Here is a 16,759-nt window from a genome sequence, read left to right on the forward strand (position 1 = left end):
CATCCCAAATGAACTCAGAAGTCTGTGCTTCATGAATGCGGGTTCACTTTATATTCAATTTTGGGTAGGAAAACAAGAAGCTTTTGAGACAGACTAAAACTGCCAATGCATTTCATGCAACTTCTAGTGTGTGTGAGTTTCTACACATAGTGTGGAATAAAGATGTACTTCACCGCTGGCAAAATAGGCTTTCAATAAAACTTGTCTGCCTGTACAGAAGAAAATCGGTGCTCCTGACTGGAGAAAACAGAAAAAGGCTGTCGTCTTCCTTTTGGCCAAATAGGTAAGAAAACTTCAACACCCATAATGCACTGGGCATAACGTCACCCAATGCCACACCCACTTTGCTCTTATTGGCTAAGCATGACCAGAGTGAAATACCACCTTGCTTTAGTAGGAAATACTGTTAAGCAAACCTTTAGTCATAATGTTGTTGACTTTTATTGTTCCAGAAGCAGAGTTCAAAGAGTGAAGGATCGAGATTGTTGCAAACAATCATAAGTATGGAGAAATCTGAAAAACCTCTGTAGTCGACATGTCAAACTGCATGACCACGAACACAGTGTTTTAGGCCAAACTGATGAATGCTGCATCCATATTCGCCTACTTGTACTACGCCCAAATGTGTTTAGAGCTTCTGTGAAGAATGAGTAAATACTATTGAGTGTGTAGCAGACAAACTACTTCTTCATAACTGCATCTTTAATGGACGCTCTTCTCTTAGTTATGTGTTTCTGTCAGCGTTTAAACTGCCCTGTCAATCATCTCGTCACAGTTAAAATCCTCCACATTCAATTTTATTTCATTTCCTACCGTATCGGAGAGAAATTCAGCACATTAATCTGCCAGTCATGCAGAGACTCTCCTCATGCAGATGACCAAACGTACATTTAGAAAAGCTCACAATGCTTTTATAGATGAGTAAGTGAGGAAGAGGAAGAGGAAGAGTATGCGTATTAGTATGAGTAAGAGAGGAAGAGTAAGAGTATGAGTATAAGTGAGAGTAAGAGTAAGAGTATGAGTAAGAGAGGAACAGTAAGAGTAAGAGTATGAGTATAAGTGAGAGTAAGAGTAAGAGAAGAAGAGTAAGAGTAAGAGAAGAAGATGAAGAGGAAGAGTATGAGTAAGAGAGGAAGAGTATGAGTATGAGTAAGAGAGTAAGAGAGGAAGAGTAATAGTAAGAGTATGAGTAAGAGAGTAAGAGTAAGAGTATGAGTATAAGAAAGGAAGAGTAAGAGTATGAGTATGAGTAAGAGAGTAAGAGGAAGAGGAAGAGTAAGAGAGGAAGAGTAAGAGTAAGAGTAAGAGTATGAGTAAGAGAGTAAGAATAAGAGGAAGAGAGGAAGAGTAAGAGTAAGAGTATGAGTAAGAGTATGAGTAAGAGAGTAAGAGTATGAGTATAAGAAAGGAAGAGTATGAGTATGAGTATGAGTAAGAGAGTAAGAGGAAAAGAGGAAGAGTATGAGTATGAGGAAGAGAGTAAGAGTAAGAGTATGAGTATGAGTATGAGTATGAGTATGAGTATGAGTATGAGAGTAAGAGTAAGAGTAAGAGAGGAAGAGTAAGAGGAAGAGTAAGAGGAAGAGAGGAAGAGAGGAAGAGGAAGAGTATGAGAGTAAGAGGAAGAGGAAGAGAGGAAGAGGAAGAGTATGAGAGTAAGAGTAAGAGTATTAGTAAGAGAGTAAGAGTAAGAGTATGAGGAAGAGAGGAAGAGAGGAAGAGGAAGAGTATGAATATGAGTATGAGAGAAAGAGTAAGAGAAAGAGAGGAAGAGGAAGAGTATGAGTATGAGAGTAAGAGTAAGAGTAAGAGAGTAAGAGTAAGAGTATGAGTATGAGTATGAGTAAGAGAGTAAGAGTATGAGTATGAGTAAGAGAGGAAGAGTAAGAGTAAGAGTAAGAGTATGAGTATGAGTAAGAAAGTAAGAATAAGAGTAAGAGGAAGAGAGGAATAGTAAGAGTATGAGTAAGTGAGTAAGAGAGGAAGAGTAAGAGTAAGAGTAAGAGTATGAGTATGAGTAAGAAAGTAAGAATAAGAGTAAGAGGAAGAGAGGAATAGTAAGAGTATGAGTAAGTGAGTAAGAGTAAGAGTAAGAGTATGAGTAAGAGTATGAGTATGAGTAAGAGAGGAAGAGGAAGAGAGGAAGAGGAAGAGTAAGAGTATGAGTATGAGTATGAGTAAGAGAGGAAGAGTAAGAGTAAGAGTAAGAGTATGAGTAAGAGAGTAAGAGGAAGAGGAAGAGGAAGAGGAAGAGTATGAGTAAGAGAGTAAGAGTAAGAGGAAGAGAGTAAGAGGAAGAGAGGAAGCGTAAGAGTAAGAGGAAGAGGAAGAGAGTAAGAGTAAGAGGAAGAGTAAGAGTAAGAGTATGAGTAAGAGAGGAAGAGGAATTGGAAGAGAGGAAGAGGAAGAGTAAGAGTATGAGTATGAGTATGAGAGGAAGAGTAAGAGTAAGAGTATGAGTAAGAGAGTAAGAGGAAGAGGAAGAGGAAGAGGAAGAGAGGAAGAGTAAGAGTATGAGTATGAGTAAGAGAGTAAGAGGAAGAGAGTAAGAGTAAGAGGAAGAGGAAGAGAGTAAGAGGAAGAGGAAGAGAGGAAGAGAGGAAGAGTAAGAGTATGAGTAAGAGAGTAAGAGTAAGAGTAAGAGAGTAAGAGTAAGAGTAAGAGTAAGAGGAAGAGAGTAAGAGTAAGAGTATGAGTAAGAGAGTAAGAGTAAGAGGAAGAGGAAGAGAGTAAGAGTAAGAGTAAGAGGAAGAGGAAGAGAGTAAGAGTAAGAGTAAGAGGAAGAGAGGAAGAGAGGAAGAGTAAGAGTATGAGTAAGAGAGGAAGAGGAATTGGAAGAGAGGAAGAGTAAGAGTATGAGTATGAGTATGAGTATGAGAGGAAGAGTAAGAGTAAGAGTATGAGTAAGAGAGTAAGAGGAAGAGGAAGAGGAAGAGAGGAAGAGTAAGAGTATGAGTATGAGTAAGAGAGTAAGAGGAAGAGGAAGAGAGGAAGAGAGTAAGAGTAAGAGTAAGAGTAAGAGTAAGAGTAAGAGGAAGAGGAAGAGGAAGAGAGGAAGAGTAAGAGTATGAGTAAGAGAGGAAGAGTAAGAGTAAGAGAGTAAGAGTAAGAGTAAGAGGAAGAGAGTAAGAGTAAGAGTAAGAGTATGAGTAAGAGAGTAAGAGTAAGAGTATGAGTAAGAGTAAGAGTAAGAGTAAGAGTAAGAGTAAGAGGAAGAGTAAGAGGAAGAGTAAGAGTATGAGTAAGAGTAAGAGGAAGAGGAAGAGTAAGAGGAAGAGGAAGAGTAAGAGTATGAGTAAGAGAGTAAGAGTAAGAGGAAGAGGAAGAGTAAGAGGAAGAGTAAGAGTAAGAGTAAGAGTAAGAGTAAGAGTAAGAGGAAGCTTACTGGTGTAAACCAGCTTAAATCCCTCGGCCGTGTCGTCTTGATCAGAGTAAAACTCGAGCCACAGGTGATTGGACGTGCTGGTCAACGACCGACCCAACATAGAGGAGCCCGAGAAACTTCCCAGAAGCTCTGCACTGCTGTCCGGACCATCATATACCTGGGAAAGGAGGCCAGAGGAGTCATTGCAATACTTTATGAAGAAAAGAACTTTATGATTACTTTTCAGTATCAAAAGAACATGTGTTGAAGCTTGTACAGGCTCTGAATGAGTATTTACCTTGAGGACATCACCTTGAGCCAGATGAAAGATGTTCGCTGAGATGTTGATTCCTTTCCCCGCCTGTACTTGAATGTTGTAGATGCACTCGTGGTTATTCTCGTAACTGCGGGGATAGTTTGGGGACAACAGGACGCCGGAGTTCTTGGAAACGGTTGAGCCGCATTCAGCTGTGGACAATGGGAACCGTAGTGACACAGTGGAACAGCAACATGTGAAAAGTGTCAATTTGGGGAAGTAAACAGAAAGCGAGGTATATAGAAAGAGAACATATACCATCAAAACAATCAATATATCTTGAACAACATATTTTGTCACTCATTGGTTGCATTCGAGTCAGTCTTGTATCGCACGATGCAATGCGCTCATCCATTTACAGTGCAATCAAATGAAAAAGAAAATAATACGATGTTCCTTGACATTATTTTTTTATTAGACTCCAAAAAGGTCAGAAATTGACCATCAAAATTGGATTCAAAAAATGCAAAAAAAAATATATATATATTTCCGTAACTAGATTCCAATCACTGAATTAAACTTGAAACATATTTGCACGTGATAACAATTAGGACAATATAATTTGAAATGCTTGATGAATACTGCATACTTCAAGTATACGGTAAAAGTTGTAAAGTTTGACTACTTCAAAATTTCACGTTTAATTCAATTTAATTCAAAATGCAATTACTTGCCTTGTCTTTAGAATTAATAAAAAAATAAAAACAAAATTCAATGCACTACCTTAGTAACTAGTATATAGTATATAATAGGTACACTGTAAAAAAATATATATATTTTACGAAATTGTAAATTATAATAATAAAAAATATTGGAGTACATTTTACAAGAAAATACTATTTCAGTCTTTCAGTGTGTTGCTTGCCGTAGAATTAATTGTGACATTTACTAGCCATTTCTGAGTGAAAATACCTTCCACACTACATTTTTCAAGTGCACTTAGTTAGCAACAACAAGCAAGTTTATAGTCTATAAGTACCCTGGAAAAAAAATTATTTTTCAAAGCTGTAAATAAATATAAGCAACACTTCATTCCGATGGTCCACTTTACACAACATATTCTACTAACCCGAACTCTAACCTACAGTCCACTAATACTCTAATGAGAGCTAGTTGACATGTAGGTGCAAAGTTACTTATAGTTAGTAGAATGTCTGAAGTGAACTATCGAAGTAACGTGTACCAAGTCTTTCCATATCAAAATTTGTTTCTTTGTAATTATTTGTAAAAAATTAACTAGTAAAAATGGAAGTAACTCCTACACCATATTTTTGTCAGTGTATAATAATTAGTACTGTATACTGTGCAGAATGCTGCGAGTAGTACACTAGAATTCCATTCAAGTCAAGTCTCTTTCATTTATACAGCGCTTTAACAATATATATTGCTTCAAAGCAGCTTTACAGTGATAATAAGAGATAACAGTAACAGAGATTGTTTAGGCTTTACAGCAGATCTAGAATAAAGTTATTGTCCAGATAAAGTTAGTTTTGATTGATTCACTTCCGTTGTAAAGATCATTAGTTATTAACTTAGGGGCCGCTAACACACACCGTTCTCACAGAAAACTGAAACTTTTAATGTGTTCTGGCCGTTCATTTGCACGACAGCAGTGTTTGGAGCTAGAGAACGCAAACTTTGAAACAGGTTTCAAGGTGCAAGTTTTGAAATATAAGATTTGAATATATATATATATATGCGCAGACATGTAGTCTTTCAAAGTGACCTCATTCAGAACGCCACTGAACTGGAAAGCAACCATGAAGACCAGTGAACCTCTGGACGTGGAAGCGAATGAGAGCGGCACGTACCCACACACCTTGGCAGAGGTGCACTCCACACACGCCGCCCGCCGCCCAGACACGCGATCTCTCCAGCGCCCTGCAGACGATAGCCTGGCTCACACGAGAACGCCACGCTGGCGCCGACGCCGAAGCTGCCGCCGCTGTGCCTGCCAAACACCGGCACGCCAGGGTCCTCGCACGGCTCCAGATCATATTCTGAACAACAGCAGGCAAAAAGTTTAGCAGAAAACTTTCTCCGTTGGCTCATTACGTTAGACAGGCTGAACTTCACTGTGAGCTAAAACAGGTGATAAATATTGTTATCCTGTATGTAGGATATTGTAGGATATTAAATATTGTAATCCTGTATGTAATCCTGTATGTAGGATGTGACATAATTTTATTATTATGCATATTACATATACATATTATCCATAATTTAACAATATGAAAGAGTGAAAAAAAAACTTATCTAGTCATTCCTTTATATAGTCCAATATGTTGGAAGAAAAACATTGCCATGCATCAATGGCACTAGGTTTAGCCTTGCTAATCCGTGCTGTTGTACATTCACAAATCATTATTTTATGTAAGCTATGAATCCAATATGTTTTTGCACACATGTGCGGAGTAAACCAGCTCTGTATTACTGTCTTCTTTGCAGCTGTAAACCCAGCAAACAACATTCTCTTTTGCAATGAACTTATACAGAGATCAGAATCATCATTGAGAAGACATAAACCCGGATTAGACATATAATACGTTTGTAGAAAAAAGGACAAAACCAAGTTTACATTAGTCCATAGGTTGACAACAATTGGACACTCCCAAAACATATGAAGAAAAGTACCTGATGATAAAGTGGTACAGATATGGCAGTCATAGGCTGATTGCAGTTTCATTTTGAACCTCTTGTAAGGAGTTATGTATGCTCTATGGATGATTTTGAAATGAATAAAACGATGAGAGTTAAGATTAGATTAGACCACACCCTCTCCCAGTCGACAGATAAATTAAAATCAGATAATTCACGATTCCAGATAGATTTAATAGAAAGAGGCTTAGCAATGTGATCATTAAGTTTACCATGTATTAAAGAAAGAGAAGGCCGACAGGAGGATGGTGCGATCCAATCCCATATAGGATGAGAGGAAATGGCCAGGATGTGACATAATTCATGTAAACGATAGGTGCTATTGCTATTACTTATTGCTACATGTTCGTTCCTGGAGGAAACTCAATGGAAGCGTTTCAGGAGTTCAGAAACACCGACTCTGATACAGAGAAGAACTCCCGCTGGAGGGACTTTGTGGCTTTAGCATGGCCTTGATATTCATCCAATGTCTCGTTTAATATCACATCATGATTCATAGAGTAAACGGAGACTGAACATTTACCCTGAGTTATCTGCAAACACTCAAACAATCAATTAGAGGCAGTGTAAATCATTTCCACGTGTAAATGATGGTTGGCCTTGAACCGCAGCTGCGCTTCTCTGAGTTCAGATGAGTTTGATGCTCGACAGCAAAACAACATCAGTCGCTTTGTTTGCTCTCATATCTCCATATTCAAATCTATTTACAAACACGGATGTGTTCAGCATATGAGCGCGTGCACCTTGCCACTCTGAAATTGTATAGAGAAACAGATTTCATATTACGTACAGATATCAGTTCTCGTCTCTGCACTTTCAATGCTAAAATGCTAATGGTGGAAAGCTTTTGTCTGCAGTTTCACGCCTGGTATTTTTTTGCATTATGCATGTCTGCTTGTGTCAATCCCATCAATATTCAGTCTTCAGTAAAGGTCAACCACACTTTTCATCAGGGAATTCATATTAGGCTAATACTGGAACTTGGCCTGTGGATAATTGTATGGGTATTCATAACTCTGGTCCTTCATTAATGTTTATGATGGCTCAGTAAACATGAGCCAAACCCTGTGGGCTCTTCACAGCTTGGCTTTCCATCAGAACGGCTCGTCCTCGAACAAACCGAATCTGAACTGAGAGAGAAAAATAGTGCAGCAAACATGAACAATCTGTCCAACTGGAAACTCCAATAACTAGTTTTACTTTAGTTTCAATAGTTTTTTTGGTTTAGTTACTGTGGTATGACACCAAAATGACATATTTAAATGTTTTTTCCTTGAAAAAAAGTTCTTTATGCCTTAAAATAGCTTGAATTTAAATTGCCATGCCTCATTTAGTATACTTGGTTCTATGAATATGCAAATGAGCCCTGCCTCCACTCACTCACACCGGCTCAGAGATCCATATGACTTCACTGACAGGTGACGCAAAAACACGCGCCATTACACTGGTTAAAATAGCGGATTTCTCTGGATTTAAACATTTAAACAACAAACATATACTATTGTTTTAAAGGTTTTTGGATATTCTAATCCAAAAATCATACATATTGCGCCTTTAACAGGCAAAATTATCAAAACAACTAAATTGTTGGGGACACACAAGGGTTAAAGCCGGTTATTCCTGGAAACTGGAACTGCTTTAAAATGCTGCTGGCTTCTTGACTTTTTCCCCCCTACCAAATAAACTCATATTTAGTTGTCAAATCGGTTTCTTTTCCACTTTTGGAGGATCAGCTAATTCCATTAGTCGGCAGTGGCCGGTGGGAATCTGTGACTGATGACAAACGCCGCCCAAAGCCACGGCTAATATCAGCTAGCAGTAAAAAAGTCTCCGCTAAAGTCTGACGAAAGGACTGCCGGAAACACTGATACGTCTCAGACTTTCAATAAGCCACTGAGACGAAGCTCAAGCTGTTGCCAATTGATTGCCTTTATCACTGTACCAAGCGCCATCTATATCTAATTGCTGCTATGACTTTTCATAGAAAAGGCTTGTAGGCGCTGATAACGATAACTGCTCTTGTCCTAGAATAACCTTCAATATCAATATCCCCAGATTTAAGACTCATTATTAGATCTGCTAGTAATGGATGGTCACGGAAACAAACCATTCTTACAGAAACTGTTGTGAGCAAAATCTTTGTGATATTATTATGGGTAAAACGTCTGCCATTTTTAGGTAAGAAACGGTTCATTATTTTACAGTTTAGGTAAAAATGCTTTTACGAACAATTTGCACAGAAGTTTTTGTAACCCAATGTTCATGTAAAATGACACACTGAACAGATTATGACAGTTTATTTAATAATGGAAAATGCATTCTTTGCTCAGAATGGCTGGCTCAATTCGTACACTGAATTTAATTGAATTGAATGCAACAATTTACAGAAAACTTGAGTGTACTGCGTCCTGAATCACGCTGACCTTAGAGAAATACTGCAGCCGAACATGAAAAATCTCTGCAAATGGTAGGTTTTTTAGCACTGTTGGCTCTTTTTGGAGCTTAGTTGAATAGAAAAGATGGATTTAAAAATTATTTACATAACAACATATGGGTTTGGAATGAAAAAGTAAAAAAAAAAAAAAAAAAAAAAAGCACAATTATAATTTTTGATAAACTATGTAATTACATAAACTATATAAAATTTTATGAACTATAAAACCCAGTGTTATTAATTTAGACGGATGGATGGGTGGATGGGTGGGTGGGTGGGTGGGTAGACAGACAGACAGACAGACAGACAGACAGACAGACAGACAGATAGATAGATAGATAGATAGATAGATAGATAGATAGATAGATAGATAGATAGATAGATAGATAGATAGATAGATAGATAGATAGATAGATAGATAGATAGATAGATAGATAGATAGATAGATAGATAGATAGATAGATAGATAGATAGATAGACAGACAGACAGATATCTGGAAATTGTTTTCACCTGAGAACGAGATGTTGAACCCCTGGAAGGAAATGGAGAAGTCCGAGATGAAGCGGAGCTGGGCCTTGAAGTTCCCGTAGAGCCCGGCGTTGACCGGCGTTGGTCTCTGGGATCCGGTGAGACGAGCGAGAGGTCGAGCAAAGCTGCCGTTCTCCGTCAGGAGCAGATAATCATGATGATCCTCCAGGTGAAACGCATGGAACGTGAACTGCACACCTGAACACAACGAGAACACCTTACTTCTGCATCGTCAGCTCATTACTCTTGGAGTCTTTAAGGAAACAAGCTTTAAGTGTACGATTTTTTTACATTTTTTTTACTTTTTTTAAAAGAAATTAACTTTTATACATTTTACAATAAATGTATGAATAAATGTATTAAAGCAAGGATGCATTGAATTAATCCAAAGTGACAGTAAAGACATGTATAATGTTACAAAAAATATATATATTTCAAGTTGATGCTGTTCTTTTTACTTAAAGGATCTTAAAAAATGTATCACAGTTTACACAAAAATATTAATCTGCAAAAACTGTTTTCAACACTGATATGAAATGTTTCTTGAGCTTCAAATCATCATATCAGAGTGATTTGTGAAGGATCAGGTGACACTGAAGACTGGAGTAATGATGCTGAACATTCAGCTTTGATCACAGGAATACATTACACTTTACTGTATATTCACATAGAAAACAGCTGATTTACATTATAATAATATTTCACTATTTTTACTGTATTTTTGATCAAATAAATACAGCCTTGATGAGCAGAAGAGACTTCTTTAAAAAAAAACAAAAAAATATTACCTAATCTACTATCAGATGTTTATCTAGGATATCTAAAGTGTTTTTCTTTTTCCATGTAGACACACACACACACACACACACACACACACACACACACACACACACACACACACACACACAAATATCAAAAATGAGCTCTCATCTTCTCCTGAAGGAATCTCCCGGGAACGTACCTTTGCCATGGCTGACCTCCAGAGTCCAGGTGCAGTTTAATGAGTTGGGATAGAGTTCGGGAAAGCCGGGGGAGAGGATGATGCCCTCAGGACCGCGAACATCACCTCCACACAGCGCTGTGGGAAGACATGAGAAACCTTGAAAAGAAGATTTGAAACTTCAGGAAGCTCAACTGCAGCTGTTCTCGTATCACTTTCTTTAGTTTTCTTCAGAGTTCAGCTCAGGGAATTCACTAACCTTCACCGCAAGTAAAAATACCACTGAAAGGTTAATGAGAGTAACCAGAAATCCCTCTACTTCGAGCTGCTTTCCACCTGCCGTTGTCTCCAGGAAAGGTCACGATCACTTTACTGTGTCCATGAAAGTTCAAAGTGCACGAAAAATAAAGCTATCGTCTCCTAAAAGAAAGAATTGATTCTGAACTGCTGAAACGAGTCAGTAATTCCAGTCTCACTTCCTGTTACAATGTAACTAATTTGCATAATGCCAGCCTCTGGTCTTGATTGGCTGAACAGCGTCTCTTAGCCCCGCCCTCAAACACTGTAGTGTATCTAAGACTGGAAGAGTTTGGTTCGTGCTGTTCATGTCGAGAAGACGCTGTTTTCTGAGATTGATATGGTAAAACCCACGCCATCATTACTGTTCGTATCACTGTGATCAAGAGCTGAGATTCAGATATGATAATGAGCGTTTGATTTCTGACCAATCACAGCAGAGCAGCTCTCAGAGAGGCGGAGTTTTAGAGAGACTGAATCTTCGAATGAACCGTTTCAGACTCTTCGAGAAATGAAGTGATGCTGCGATGTATGCTATGAGAAAATTAAAGTGTTTTTTTACTTGGGTGCATGTAAACCTGTTGTAGGAAACCCCAAAACAACATTATGAACCTTTAAAATAGCATAATAGGGGAACTTTAAGTTTAAAACACAGGGCCAGATTTACTAACAGCACAATTAAGCAGTTTGAACAGGAATGTGTGTTCGGAGTGGCACGTGAATTGTCACACTGAACTGAATACAACAGTTTATGTAAGAATGGTTTTAATAATGATTTCCAAAAATGTATTCTGGTTTGTTTTCGTAATGGCTGGCTCTTTTTGTAACCTGGCTCATCAAATTTGACATAAATTTATATCAAATTTGTGCGCAGATGAATGAATAAATCATTTTGATTTAAAAAAAAAAATGGGAATGCTTGGGACAAAAGCGTCTGCCAAATGCATAAATGATGCATAAATAATGAAACATTAAAAAGAACTTCATGTCCTTCACATTCTATTCTATTCTATTGAATATTTCAGATTTGTGTCCAAATAAAAGAGTGATTTTGGACACATTTTAAAACATTAACAAAACCATCTGCTATATGTTGTGTTATCACAAAGAATGTTGAAGCGAAATTTGCAGAAATCTGCATGCATTGGACAGACTCTTGATGATGTATATGTGCAATCAGGGAATCTGAAGCTCGTGGCTCATTTCTAATTGTGTTTCTTCTGATCACAATCAGTCAATTGAAGAGCGACTCAAAGTGTCTCACGAAAGCGAAAGCTGTGATAGGCTGGTGGCATTATCTCGGCAGGGCTTAAGATATTGATTGGGGCAAATATAGATCTTGAGTAATGGTCAAACCAAAGAAATAACATTTCAGTCTCATGCTAAGACTCGACTGTGAAAACTAGAAACAGCAAGAGACAACATGAGATGGAACAGAAAATAATTTAAAACTGAGCTCACATTTGCAAACATTTTAAGTGCTTGCATTCCAATACACATACTCTTACACTGTGTCCTAACCCGACGCAATGCAATTACGGAGACAAGCAATTTGTGTCCACACCAAGGGCGTAACTTTGGGTCTACCATTGGGGGGGTTAAACTCGCGGCATATTTATTAATTAATTAATTTATTGAATAATTTTCTTGTGTAAAAGGTAACATGCTAATTTGCCGTTCCTGTATTAGAAATACATTGTGAGACTTTTACTGATTTAGGCTACTTAATGTAAATGCAGCTGTTCACTTGACTATGTATGCCATAATGACACAGTAGTTAAATTAAGTGTTTCTCAAACTTTCTCTGCCATTCCCCACTTCGGAGGTAGGAAAGGGTTCCGAGCCCTCCTGTCCCCAATCACCCCAACAAAATGTTAATAAACTAGGCTTTAAGTTTAACTCTTAAAATGTATTTAATTAACATCACATTTTAAAAACTTTACATCAAATAACAGCATTAAAAACTTTCAAATAGAGAAAATGAAAGTGCAATTATATTATCACTTTGCATGAAATAAGACTCAAAAGTAGATTAAAAAAAAATGTGTGTTTGCATTTAGCCTCTGATAACATCAAATTCAGAAACTGAGAAAATACAAGTGTGGACTAACGTTAGTTGTGCTTTGATTCCTTTTGTCACTTTGCAAACTCCATGCAAAAAGAACAAAATAATAATAATAATAAAAAAATTAAATAATAATAATCTCAAATTGAGCCGGAGGTGGTAAATTCCTAATAATGTAACTTACGTATTTTTTTTTTTTTTTAGGTATTTTAATAAGATAGCAGCTACCTAAAATACGTTGCGCATACAGCTCAACTAACGCGATCGTTATAAAGGTGTTTGAACAACAAAACACATCCACTTGCACATATTTGACAATCGGAATATCATATATATCCTGCTATAGCTAACAAATTTGTGAAATTTTGAATAAAAAAGGAAATAAAAGCAGATCATCAGTCATTCAGCGCGGCTGCGGTGTGACAAGCAATGAATGACGCGTCTCCATGGGAACCATAAAGTGATATATCAATAACGGTCGCCTTGAAAAACTTTTAAACTTACGTGTGTAAAGGTTAAGTAAGGCTTACATTTAAACGTGTCTTTGTTTTGTTTTGAGTGTATGGTCAATAAATAAAGGAATTAAAAAGTTGGGCACAAATCCTGTTTGTCGCGCCCCACTTGTCATGTCTCTATTTCCCACCAGTGGGCCGCGCCCGCGCCCCACACTTTGAAAAACGCCGAGCTAATATAGGGGTACCTCCGTTTGGTCAGGATTTTTCCTCTTTTTGGCTGGTGTCGACCAACAATGAAAAATCGTTGTCTGGCTACCTTTCAGTGTCCTTTTCATCTTTCCATCCGTTAGCATGCTTCTCCAACCATTCATCCCAGCGACTGCGCAAAATAGTTAACAAACTTGGTAGAGAAAGCGGGTTGGGTAATACCAAGTAGTCGGTGCGGTGGGCGGGGGTACATTACAGATTTTTTAAAAATATGATACTATCTTTCTTGCTGGCAAATGAAATTAATAAAGAAAACGAACAAAAGTATTAATTCGGAATATTTCATATTTATTTTAATCTGAATGATGTGATGATATTGGGGGGGTTATATTAGCTGGATCTGATTTTTGAGGGGGTCATGACCCCCGTAACCCCCGTGCAAATTACGCGCATGGTCCACACCATACACGCAACCAAATCAATCACAAACCACAGCCAATCAGAAGAGATTGTGGGCGGAGTCTCTCTGCAAGCTCACTGCACTCACAACCAAATCAATCACAAACCACAGCCAATCAGAAGAGCGTGTGGGCGGAGTCTCTCTGCAAGCTCACTGCACTCACAACCAAATCAATCACAAACCACAGCCAATCAGAAGAGCGTGTGGGCGGAGTCTCTCTGCAAGCTCACTGCACTCACAACCAAATCAATCACAAACCACAGCCAATCAGAAGAGCGTGTGGGCGGAGTCTCTCTGCAAGCTCACTGCACTCACAACAAAATCAATCACAAACCACAGCCAATCAGAAGAGAGTGTGGACGGAGTCTCTGCAAGCGCACTGCACTCACAACCAAATCAATCACAAACCACAGCCAATCAGAAGAGATTGTGGGCGGAGTCTCTCTGCAAGCTCACTGCACTCACAACCAAATCAATCACAAACCACAGCCAATCAGAAGAGATTGTGGGCGGAGTCTCTCTGCAAGCTCACTGCACTCACAACCAAATCAATCACAAACCACAGCCAATCAGAAGAGCGTGTGGGCGGAGTCTCTCTGCAAGCTCACTGCACTCACAACCAAATCAATCACAAACCACAGCCAATCAGAAGAGTGTGTGGGCGGAGTCTCTCTGCAAGCTCACTGCACTCACAACCAAATCAATCACAAACCACAGCCAATCAGAAGAGCGTGTGGGCGGAGTCTCTCTGCAAGCTCACTGCACTCACAACCAAATCAATCACAAACCACAGCCAATCAGAAGAGATTGTGGGCGGAGTCTCTCTGCAAACAAAATGCAGGAATGGACCATAGATTAAAAAAAAAAAACTTTTCTTTAAAAAACAAAAACAAAAAACAGGGGAAAAACACCCAAGCCATCCGCTATAATCAGTCACTCTTGCAGATGAAAGCCTGGCATGGGATAATTACTTTAAGCGCAGAGAGGAAGTGATGAAAACGTTGGCGTTCATTCAATTTTAGTTTCACGTCATTCTTTCCACAGGCTTATTTCGATCGCTAAAATTGCACATCGGTACTTCCTCCTCCTCAATTAACATAAGATCATCCATTGTGCTTGAGTTAAGCAGACGACCTGTTTTGGTCCCTTTTTTCAGGGCTAAATGGTTGTTAAGGGCTTTGTTGCAATGCATAAGGGAACTCTCAAGTCATTAAGGGAAAATACTTAACAACAGCCTTAAAGGTGACATATTATAACCCTTTTCACAAGTTATAATACAAATCTATGGTGTCCCCAGAATGTGTCTGTGAAATTTCAGCTCATAATTCCCCCCAGATCATTTATTATAGCTGGTCAAATTTGCCTCTTTTTGTGTCTGAGCAAAAACACGCCGTTTGTGTGTGTCCCTTTAAATGCAAATGAGCTTTAGCTCCGCCTCCGTTCAGAAGAGGGTGGAGTCTTTACACGAGCTTCAGAAACTCCGGCAATAACAGAACAGGCCAATCTCCCTCATCCAGAATCCCAGAATAACCAGTAGCGAGTTCAGCCTTACGGAGAGACTCAGGAAGAGCTTCTGAATGTTAGCGGAGACATTTCTGTAGTTGTTGTTGAGTTACACTGATCATCTCATCATCATGTTGAACTTCTCCACAAGTGTCCACAGTTCCTGAGGTGTTTATAAGACAGCGGTGACATGTTCTGGTCAATAGTGTTCAGTGCTCGTCTGTGCTCAACCACAGAACAGCTTCAGGCTCTGCTGGATCTTCATCATTGCGTTAGAACTGGTCTCTGTTGTCGCGTGTGAAACCAAATGTCGGCTGGTGTGTGTAAACGTGCAGATTAAGGGCCGGTAATATTATAATAAGATCCTCTTCATACGTCAGAAGGAGAGCGAAGTCTGATCGGCTTATTTTATAACATGCTTGCAGAGAAAGACTCACCAGAACACAGTTACTGGGTTTCACTTTCCACGTTTTCTGGGTTGGTAGAAGCACCGATTATAGCACTGACACACAGAGAAAGTCAGATTTTCATGATATGTCCCCTTAAAATTTTCTTAAGTGGCCCCTAGGTTTATTCTTGCAATGCATGTTTCACTAAAGTTACCCTTAACCTTATAACTTAGCGTTTTCCTAACTAAAGAGCTTTCATGCAACTTCAGAATTCAAGGAATGAATGCATATTTCCTCAGCGACTTCACCTTTAATGATAATGAATGTCAGCGTCACTCCCTGCGAGACAATGAAAGAGTCTAGCGCCTCGGGCTCAACATCTGCCTAAATCTCTTTCTTTCTTTCTTCCCTCTGGCACTGTGAAGTACCCAAAATATTTCCTCCACATTCAGTTCATTCAGAATGACATGGATTCATTAAAATTGAATATGCCAAATGGGCCAGACATGCGATGAGTGCTCTTTTGGAAATAAGAACATTTTACCCGAAGGTTAAAGTCAACAGAATGGACGGTAGCACTTAATTTCAATAAATTATTCGAGTATTAGAGTATCAGTTTCATGCTGAACGTGAACTATGTCTTGAGTCCTGCGCGCTAGTCAGCAAACTAAACATTTTCAAGGGGTTCTTCTGGTTCATAATTAACATTTTAGCTGATCATTATGTCTAATTGAATAGACGGAGACGCTTGTCAGTTCTCATAGTGCCAAAGCTGCTCATGAAAAATACAAAACTTTGAGAACTTAGTCACAGACTTTTTAAGAACAGAACATTCCGTAACACTTCAGCCTCTATAAATAATGTATATGGATGGGGATGTAATGTATTCATTCTTTTGACACAATAGACAATAATAGGCGCTACATGTATGCACTAAACAAAAACAATATAATTTTTTGCCGACATATATTTTATTTTATTGCACTTTATTCATTGCATTGCATTGATAATTGTCTTTATTTTTTATTTTTTTTATAATCCTTGTTTACTCCAGTAGCAATATAAAATTAAGTTAATTTATTTTATTTTATTGTGCATTAAAGGTAAACGTACAGTTTCAGAACTTATTTAATTTTAGTTTA

The 16,759-nt window shown here is 38.4% G+C and overlaps 1 protein-coding gene across 1 annotated transcript in view; it reads right to left on the minus strand.

Annotated features, from left to right (window-relative positions):
* The window catches only part of csmd3a (CUB and Sushi multiple domains 3a), a gene marked incomplete at both ends in the record, with an annotated part of 339,298 nt that overhangs the window by 191,302 nt on the left and 131,237 nt on the right, over positions 1-16,759 (minus strand). The window contains 5 exons of the mRNA XM_081389133.1: positions 3,386-3,542; positions 3,663-3,832; positions 5,492-5,680; positions 9,284-9,499; positions 10,263-10,379. Of these exons, the coding sequence (XP_081245259.1) occupies positions 3,386-3,542; positions 3,663-3,832; positions 5,492-5,680; positions 9,284-9,499; positions 10,263-10,379 (849 nt within the window). The remainder of the gene's footprint in view (positions 1-3,385; positions 3,543-3,662; positions 3,833-5,491; positions 5,681-9,283; positions 9,500-10,262; positions 10,380-16,759) is intronic.

Source organism: Scardinius erythrophthalmus (assembly GCF_964197995.2).
Source record: "Scardinius erythrophthalmus genome assembly, chromosome: 16".
Classification (NCBI taxonomy): domain Eukaryota; kingdom Metazoa; phylum Chordata; class Actinopteri; order Cypriniformes; family Leuciscidae; genus Scardinius; species Scardinius erythrophthalmus.